We start from the raw sequence: 9,750 nt of genomic DNA on the forward strand, positions 1-9,750 counted from the left end.
ATGTAATCCCACATTTTCTTTTAGTTGGTTCTGTGAGCCCACTAGCATAACCTCTGTTTTACCTGAATTCAACATTAAAAAATTCTGTGACATCCAATGCTTGGTGTCTGTAAGGCAAATAGCTAATAACACCCAGGCAGAAGAAATTCCTGGCTTTAGGGACAAATATAGCTGGGTATCATCAGCATAGCAATGGAAGTTCACTCCGTGTCTGCGGATAATGTCACCTAACGGTAGCATATATAATGAAAACAGCAAGGGACCTGGAATGGAGCCCTGAGGAACACCACAGACAACTTCCGATAATGCTGATTTTACCTGCCCAATAGATACAAACTGAAGCCTATCAGAAAGATAAGATTTGAACAAGGATAGGACAAGGCCAGACAGTCCCACTGTGCTTTCAAGATGATTCAGTGAGATGGAATGGTCTACAGTATCAAAGGCAGCACTTAGAATTAATACTGATGGAAAGCATAAGTCAGAGTTTATCAGCAGATCATTCACAACTCTGACAAGGGCCGTCTCGGTGCTATGTGCAGCATGAAAACCAGACTGAAACTTTTCGAATATACCATTAAGAGTCAGAATTTTTTGTAATTGAATTGCAACAACTCTCTCTAGAACCTTATCTAAGAATGGTAGTTTGGAGATTGGCCTATAGTTATTGAGGACGTTAGGGAGACCTGGACTGGCCATCTGACGTATGTGTGGTGCTGCAGAAAGAGGGCAGCAGCCCCGTGGGATCTGCCTGTCAGTCATGGCAGTGACACAGAGAGGTGGGGAAGAGGGTGTGTGGGCTTTCCCTTTCTCTGAGTGGCTGGGAGGCGGGCCTTGGGGGGATTGCTGGGCCTATAAATGAATAATTTGTTGTTTCCTCAGATCTGCCCCTCTAGACCGAACAACGAGCTAGCGGAAGCGCTGCTCATCGAGACCGTGGACGGACGGAACAGAAAACAAAAGAAACTCAAAGAGAAGAAACTAAAGAAATAGAGAGAGAGCGGGGAATCCTTGGGCAGACCCTTATAGTGTCCAGACATAGCTGAGGGAACAGCAGAGTGTAGGACGGAGACCCGGGTCATAGGGGTAGCGATGACTGGGGAAAAAACCGCTGCAGAGAGCAGCACCTTTATTTTGTAGTTTTCATTACTATGTTTTATTTTCACTTATTCTATTTTGCCTTTTCGTTTTCATTATTCTTTGAGCACCAGTCACTGTATAATTGTTATCACCCACCACGAGCACTACTGCACGCACCCAGACTGGTGACCGTGTTTTGTGTTATTGTGGGGCGGATAACGTGTCTTTATTATTTGGACTGCAATCCATTTATTATTGTTTCTTCCGTGCTTTACACATTGGTGTGTATTACTGGAGGTTTATTGTTTGGTCGCCAGACCGGGAGTTATAAATAAAAGACCTCCTTTTCCAAACGGATTACAGTTTCCTGGTGTGTAATTATTTCTGCACTGCATCACCTCTGCACCTGTTTCCAATCGGCAGCCACTTTGCCACAAGAATGTAAAAAAAAAGAGAAGCAATATAAGAATTGGAAACTAAATAACACGATTGATACATGTGCAAGAAAATTATTTATTTTTTAGACCTTTTTCATATCATAGCAATTACCATACCAGTATCATTTATACAGCGCCCTTTATGTGCAAGCATCCCAGGGCGCTTTACAAAAAGAGCTCCAATCTGCTCGCCAGCTAAAGGCCAAATCAAAGAGATACGTTTTGAGCCTAGATTAAAAAATATTGACAGACTCAGCATTCTGGGTAAAAGCTGGAAGTGAGTTCCAAAGTGAAGGAGCTTGAAAACTGAAAGCCCTCACACCAATCTTTAAACCACATTTGTGTTCTAGAATGCTTCAAGATCCAGACGTGGATTCTGTCATTTTCTGGCTTCTATTTCAGGGCTATCTTGCAGCAGCGTGCAGCGGTCCAATCCTGGTTTGCACACTGGCAGTGGCAGGTCTGGTCATTGCGGATATCCCAGGAGCCGCAGGCATTACCGCAGGAGCAGCCCGTCGGCTTGTAACCTGCAAGAGAGAGCAAGAACCATTTACAATTCTGCCACCTCAGATTTTAACGATGCCCTCCGAGTGGCTGATGAGGTAATAATATCGTCTGTAATGTTCAATCATTTACATAGCCCTTTAAGAAGTAGAATGAAATGCACAGGAAATGGGTGTATTTGAGGAACAGATATGAAAACAGAAAGAGGAGACAGAGAAATGGGGTTATCAGTCTAGACATGTGAGCTACATGAAAACATATAAATAAAGTTCAAGTTCAAACAATAACGCTACGTTTGTATTATTTGGAGTAAAAGAGAAACATAAAAGCTGAAGAACTGAAGATGGCACACTGACCTGCAGGACAATCCACCAGGCTCCCTCTAGCTGAGGCAGAAATGCAGGACAGAGTCACTTTCTGCAGCACTGCAGAGGCTGAAAACAACACAAAGCATAAGAATTTAGGAAGAGGCTGTTCTGCCCATCAAGGCTCATCCCTTCCTTGCACCCTCTACCAGGGGGATCTCATTTAAAAGCACAGAATCTAGTCCATTTTGAAACGTTCCCAGTGTTTCAGATCCTACTGCTTCCCCTGGTAGGCTGGTCCATGCATTTATAATCTCTGTGTAAAAAAGTGCTTCCTACCTTCCCTTCTAAACTTCTTTTTACTCAGCTTCTATTCATGCCCTCTTGTTCTGCTCTCTGTGCTCAATTTAAAGTAGTGTCTTGGGTTAACTTTATCCAGTTCTCACTTGAGTGTTTGGATAGGTGCGGATGGAAGCTGGTTTCTTACCCACAGATTCTGTCAGGCTGCTCATCAGATCATCCAGAGCGCATTTCTGAGCGTCGGCAGCACAGAACATAGCGATCACAGCCAGCAACACAGCAACTCTCATCTTCATGGTCTCAGGACTTCACTCTCTGGAGAAACAAGCACAGCAACGTTACTCTTTACCACGTTGTTACACAGTGGACCCGGCTTACCAAGGCCTTACACAATATGAGAAACCGAACGAACGAGAGGAGGTCATGATTCAGCCCATCAGCGCTCGTCCGGTTCCTAGTAGCTGGTTGAAAACTTTTTGAAGTCGGGTCTTAAAGGATCCCAATGATTCATAAGAACATAAGAACATAAGAAAGTTTACAAACGAGACGAGGCCATTCAGCCCATCTTGCTCGTTTGGTTGTTAGTTGCTTATTGATCCCAGAATCTCATCAAGCAGCTTCTTGAAGGATCCCAGGGTGTCAGCTTCAACAACATTACTGGGGAGTTGGTTCCAGACCCTCACAATTCTCTGTGTAAAAAAGTGCCTCCTATTTTCTGTTCTGAATGCCCCTTTATCTAATCTCCATTTGTGACCCCTGGTCCTTGTTTCTTTTTTCAGGTCAAAAAAGTCCCCTGGGTCGACATTGTCTATATCTTTTAGGATTTTGAATGCTTGAATCAGATCACCGTGTAGTCTTCTTTGTTCAAGAAGGAATAGATTCAATTATTTTAGCCTGTCTGCATACGACATGCCTTTTAAACCCGGGATAATTCTGGTTGCTCTTCTTTGCACTCTTTCTAGAGCAGCAATATCCTTTTTGTAACGAGGTGACCAGAACTGAACACAATATTCTAGGTGAGGTCTTACTAATGCATTGTAAAGTTTTGACATTACTTCGCTTGATTTAAATTCAACACTTCTCACAATATATCCGAGCATCTTGTTGGCCTTTTTTATAGCTTCCCTACATTGTCTAGATGAAGACATTTTTGAGTCAACATAAACTCCTAGGTCTTTTTCATAGTTCCCTTCTTCAATTTCACTATCTCCCATATAATATTTATAATGCACATTTTTATTGCTTGCATGCAGTACTTTACACTTTTCTCTATTAAATGTCATCTACCATGTGTCTGCCCAGTTCTGAATGCTGTCTAGATAATTTTGAATGACCTTTGCTGCTGCAACAGTGTTTGCCACTCCTCCTATTTTTGTGTCATCTGCAAATTTAACAAGTTTGCTTACTATACCAGAATCTAAATCATGAATGTAGATTAGGAATAGCAGAGGACCTAATACTGGTCCCTGTGGTACTCCACTGGTTACCTCGCTCCATTTTGAGGTTTCTCCTCTAATCAGTACTTTCTGTTTTCTACATGTTAACCACTCCCTAATCCATGTGCAAGCATTTCCTTCAATCCCTACTGCGTTCAGTTTGAGAATTAATCTTTTATGCGGGACTTTGTCAAAAGCTTTCTGGAAATCTAAATTTCATCATCATGTCACGTTCAGTGCTTTAATAGGGCAGCACTCGGGTCGATTAATATCAGTTTATATTATTCCCTGTATTTGTGCACGTCTCTTAGTTTTACTTTCATCCATGTCAGGTATATGAGGAAATAAGGAAAAGGAACACAAATATTTGCAGTTAAAGTGAACCAGTCAGGTTTTATATTTAATCAAACAAAACACACAACATTCTTATATATTTTGCAATAAAAGAACCAGTTGGGTTTATCCTTATTTTCTGGTGTTCAAGTCAATACAATATATACTCTTAGCACATGTTTATGCATGGATTATTACAATGACTTACACACTAAATATGATCATCCTTGTTGTGGCAGGGCAGAAGCCCCGCACGGGTAAATAAATGTATATGTGTAAATATTATATGAAAAAGTGTTTGTTAGATATGGCAGGGCTGGAAGTTAACATTCCAGCCCTGGTTGTTTTGGGTGTGTTTGTGGTGGTGGTTGGCAGGGATAGGGTTAATTCCTGTCCCTGCCAGATACATGTGAAAATGTGGCCAGGCATTGGTTAAATGATTCACTGTCAATCAACCCTGGCCACATGGTATATAAGGGAGCTACACAGCTCCATGAGAGGAAACTGCCTGAGAGAGGGGAGACCACATGGAAGGTCTGTTTGTTGACTTTTATGATTTATTTTCTTAAGATAGTGAAGGTGAATGCCCAGCCTATGGTTTCTGTATATTGTTTAAACCTTTTAATTATCTATTAAATGTATTTATCTTAATGCTAGAAGTCTCAGAAACAAAATGTTAGAACTTGAAGCTACTGCACTAACAAGTAACTACGATGTGATAGGTGTTACAGAAACTTGGTTGTCTGAGAGTGATGGAGATGAATATAATATTAGTGGGTACACACTGTATAGGAAAGAGGTGGAGGGGTAGCGCTATGCATAAGAAATAGTCTTGAAGCCCAGGTGTTAAATCTGGACAAAGAAAACCATGCCGAATCAATATGGGTCAGAATAATGGACAAAAATTCAAAGGGCATAATAATAGGAGCATGCTATAGACTGCCAAATTCAGACACTGAGCAAAATAATCTGTTATACAATGACATTAGAAATGTGTGTAGAAAAGGAGAAGCCATACAATGGGGGATTTCAACTTCCCCCGTATAAAATATGAGAACCCGGTGGGGAGCGCGTCGGAAGAAATTGAAGTGGTGGAAATGACAAATGACTGCTTCCTACGCAATTTGTCAAGGATTCGACATGAGGGGAGGCATGCCTTGATTTAGTCTTTTCAAATAACAAAGACAGAATAACTAAAACAGAGAGCCATTGGCAAACTCAGACCACAACATGGTCTCATTTGAAGTGATTTTTAAAACCTCAAAAGTAATGACTAAAGCTAAGGTTTACAATTTTAGAAAAGCAAACTATGAAGGTATGAAACAGAGACTAACAGAAGTAGATTGGAGTAAAATAGAGAAAACATCTACAGAAAAAGGATGGCTGTTTTTTAAAAATGTAGTACTAGAGGCGCAAAACAATTACATCCCAAAAGTAGACAAATCTAAATCTAAAACAAAATGGCCAAAATGGTTTAATAGATCAATTAAAACAAATATTCAACGAAAAAAGGCACTTTACAGAGCGTTTAAAAGGGACCAAAAAACAAAGTACACAGAAAGAGTACTTGGAACTGCAAACACAAGTCAAAAAGGAAGTTAGAAAGGCCAAGAGAGAGATAGAAATATCAATATCAATATCTAAGGGGGTTAAAACCAATTCCAAAATGTTTTTCCAATATTATAACAGCAAGAGAACATTCAAAGAGGAGGTTAAATGTCTAAGAGACACAAATGGCAAAATCATAGACGAAGAAAAAAAAAATAGCAAATATATTAAATGATTACTTTCACAGGTTTTTACAAAGGAGGACACGGACAACATGCCCCACATGTCGACCTGTTCCTATCCAATTTTAAATAACTTTAGCATAACAGAGGCAGAAGTGTTAAGGGGACTAGGAGGTCTTAAAATAAACAAATCCCCTGTGCTGGATGAGATCCTCCCAATAGTAGTCAAAGAAATGAAAGAAGTTATTTACAAACCGCTAACCAAGATCATGCAACAGTCTCTTGACACAGGGGTTGTACCGACAGACTGGAAAATAGCGAACGTAATACCGATCCACAAAAAGGGAGACAAAACCGAACTAGGTAACTACAGACCAATAAGCCTGACTTCTATAATATGTAAACTTATGGAAACTATAATAAGATCCAAAATGGAAAATTACCTATATGGTAACAATATCCTGGGAGACAGTCAGCATGGTTTTAGGAAAGCTAGATCATGTCTAACTAACCTGCTTGGTTTTTTTGAGGATGCAACATTGACAATGGATAATTGCAAAGCATACAACATGGTTTATTTAAAGTACTGTGGAGCGAGGTAACCAGTGGTGTACCACAGGGATCAGTATTAGGTCCTTTGCTATTCCTAATCTACATTAATGATGTAGATTCTGGTATAGTAAGCAAACTTGTTAAATTTGCAGATGACACAAAAATAGGAGGAGTGGCAAACACTGTTGCAGCAGCAAAGGTCATTCTCCTTTTGTTTTGGCCTTGAGCTGGTTATTTTGTTTCTGTTTCATGTGTTAGTGACTTGTTTTGTTAAACCTTTTTATTTTGTGTTCATTAAAAATGCGCAGCAGTGCTTAAACTGCAATTTTATTGTGTTTGAGTCTCTGTCCATCCGGCCATCCTGTCACACTTGTACTAATACTCATGAGCTTACCCTAGTACAGGAACATGATGTCGTCACAGGTAAAGAAACAGAAACTGTGTTTTTCTTTAGGTATTCGGCTGAGTGCCGGGTGACAATCAACAAGCTTTTTTGAAGCTCAGTATGACAGCTTGGGATAAGCTGCCAGGGTGAATGCACACCGATCTTTGATCTTTCATCAAGTATTTATTAACTTTTCAGTCACCACACACAGTTCCTGTCCTTTTTCAAGTGGCCTATCGTTTGCCCGATATCTTTCTCTGCTGATTGATTGGGTTCTAGCGGCACATTGGTTCTACTGGTTTGCGAATCTATTTTAGAAATACGAGGCTCCATCTTGGTAACGTTCACAGTCTAGAATATTCTCATGCACCTGTTAGTCTATTAGCTCAGCATTCTTAAGAAAGTAATCTAGGTCAGTGAGTTTATTTAAAACTGTAAGGGTACTTTTTAACAACAATTTATCTTTATCCTTTTTACACAGACAGAAGCTTGCTGACACATCCTGCCTTGAAGCTGCAGACACAGAGAAGCAGAGAACACATTATGCTTTTATTTTTTCTGCATCAAGTAGGATGCCAGCTACTTCAGAATCAAGTGGGATTCCTCCTGGATCCAATTCCCAGCATCACAAGTATTTGGAGTTCTCCTGTGCTTCACCCTGTATTGCAATACAATCTCTCCTTGTCCTTCCCTATAGTCTGCACAGTTTATTGGCTGGTTGATACACCCATCAATCTGATCATGGCATACTGTACAAATGCTTTCTATGTCCCTTTATTATCCAGTATGGTTTAGTTAGCACTAGACAGGACAGAGACTGAAGGGAGCATGCGTTCCTCATGTATAAATCTGATAATAATCCCCTGGTTTGGACTTTTTAACCACCTTTTCCATGACAATCAACAACATAACAACAAAAACTTAAGCTCGTTGAGCTCAAGGAAGTGTGGTATGCCTCCTCCATAACTGCAAGTCAAGTTGTTTGTGGTCACGTGGTTAACTCCTCAACCAATGCAATTATCAGACCTAATTATACAAGCACGATCGTTCACGCAATTAAGCAAATTATGCAATTATCAGATATACATTTGAGCGGCGTAAACAAATAGAGAATTTATGGTTGGCTACCCAGAAATTGCTATGCATTTAAATGGAGTATGCAGTTATCCACTGTGTCCATATAATGTATAATACATATTTTTTGTATTAATAATAATAATAATCACAGTTTTGTAACATGAACAGCAACAACAGAAAATATCAAATTGCACTTTGCAGTAGAGTCCTAAAACTGTCACACTGTTCTACACTAGTATAGCTGAACAGATCACACTTACCGGTGCAGGGGCGGGTGGCTTTCTTCTTTCAGCACAGTGGTAAAGGTCAGCTTATATAGCGTTGACAGTCCTATTGACTGCCTGTATACAGTTTGTCAAATACAGCTTATCCTGGGTGGAGATGTCCCCCCGTGTACACCACACCTAATACTTATTCTGGCCAAACCTGCTGAACTAGTTGTTATTTCTAATTGGAGTCATAAAACATGAGCCATGAGAGTTCTGTTTTGGGTTTACCAGCAACCTGAGAAATTGAAACTCAACAGCCATGATGACAACTCACCAAACAACACTGGTTTACACAACTTACACAGATCACAGCATAATCATGCAACCACTTAATCACTGCCCTGTGCTACGCAGACCAGTCTTGCTCTGAAAGGCAATCTCTGTTCATTTGAAAATACTGTGTCTCAATTAAACAAATACAAGTGTTGACAGTGCTATTGACTGCCCGTATCTAGCAGTAGTTCCCAGAGCGTTTTTATTGCCTAAACCGAGGTGACCTCGTTCCCAATCACCGCAAGTCATTTTCACTAAATACAATCTTTAATTTGACAGATAAATGATTTAATTCAGATACAATTCATTAAGGGTTAAATGTATTGTATAGGTTACAAGAATTTGACCAAATCTAAATGTAACCATTGTACTGGAGAATTCTGCTTGTCTGTTCTTAGACTGTCATCTCCTCCTAAACCAAAAGACCCCCGCTGTGGTCTTAGCTTCAAAGACTTCAAGGTGTGAGTAAGCTAGTTTGATTATATTGAATAAACAAAAATGGACTGCATTAGGGCCTCATTCACTACACAGTGGTAATGTGTTTTGCAGGCAGGAAGCCCCTTTACTGCATGCTTTGTACACCTGCTATATTTACTAACTAGTGGCAGGCAACCTAGCGAGTGGGAAAAGTACCGCGACCTGTACCATCCCACAGGCTCCAGATTACCCATTTCTTTCTTCTTGTGCACAATTTACCAAAGTTTACCAAAGTATTATTTACTATAATACAACTGGCAATGTTACAAACCCTGTGTGAAATAAACCACAAGCTTCACTTAAGGATTCTGAACGCATGTTCTCGTTTTTTTTCTCCTTTTCTTTAAAAAAAAAGTGTTACATTATAAAAACATTCTATACAATTAATGTATGTAAATAAAACTTTTGTTGGGGGACGGTTAAAGCAGATGGATAGTTTCAGAAATGTCATATCAACCTAAATGAATTACTCACACTTAGAGTGCCTGGATTCACGTGAACTGATAACAGTATATTCACAGTGTCTGTGTTCTGACACCACGTGGGGCAAAGTGGTTGATAGTGTGCAGGTGCAGGTGATTAAAGAACAGAC

At 40.0% G+C, this 9,750-nt stretch overlaps 1 protein-coding gene across 1 annotated transcript; it reads right to left on the reverse strand.

Annotated features, from left to right (window-relative positions):
• Positions 1 to 1,573: 1,573 nt before the first annotated feature.
• On the reverse strand, positions 1,574 to 8,529 carry LOC131706707 (resistin-like). The gene is made up of 4 exons (XM_059008315.1): positions 8,400 to 8,529; positions 2,814 to 2,941; positions 2,378 to 2,455; positions 1,574 to 2,044 (listed from the first exon to the last, which is right to left on the reverse strand). Exons 2-4 carry the CDS (start codon positions 2,920 to 2,922, stop codon positions 1,911 to 1,913), a joined length of 321 nt encoding a protein of 106 aa, XP_058864298.1. The 5' UTR covers positions 2,923 to 2,941; positions 8,400 to 8,529; the 3' UTR covers positions 1,574 to 1,910.
• Positions 8,530 to 9,750: the final 1,221 nt, after the last annotated feature.

Source organism: Acipenser ruthenus, chromosome 36 (assembly GCF_902713425.1).
Source record: "Acipenser ruthenus chromosome 36, fAciRut3.2 maternal haplotype, whole genome shotgun sequence".
NCBI lineage: Eukaryota > Metazoa > Chordata > Actinopteri > Acipenseriformes > Acipenseridae > Acipenser > Acipenser ruthenus.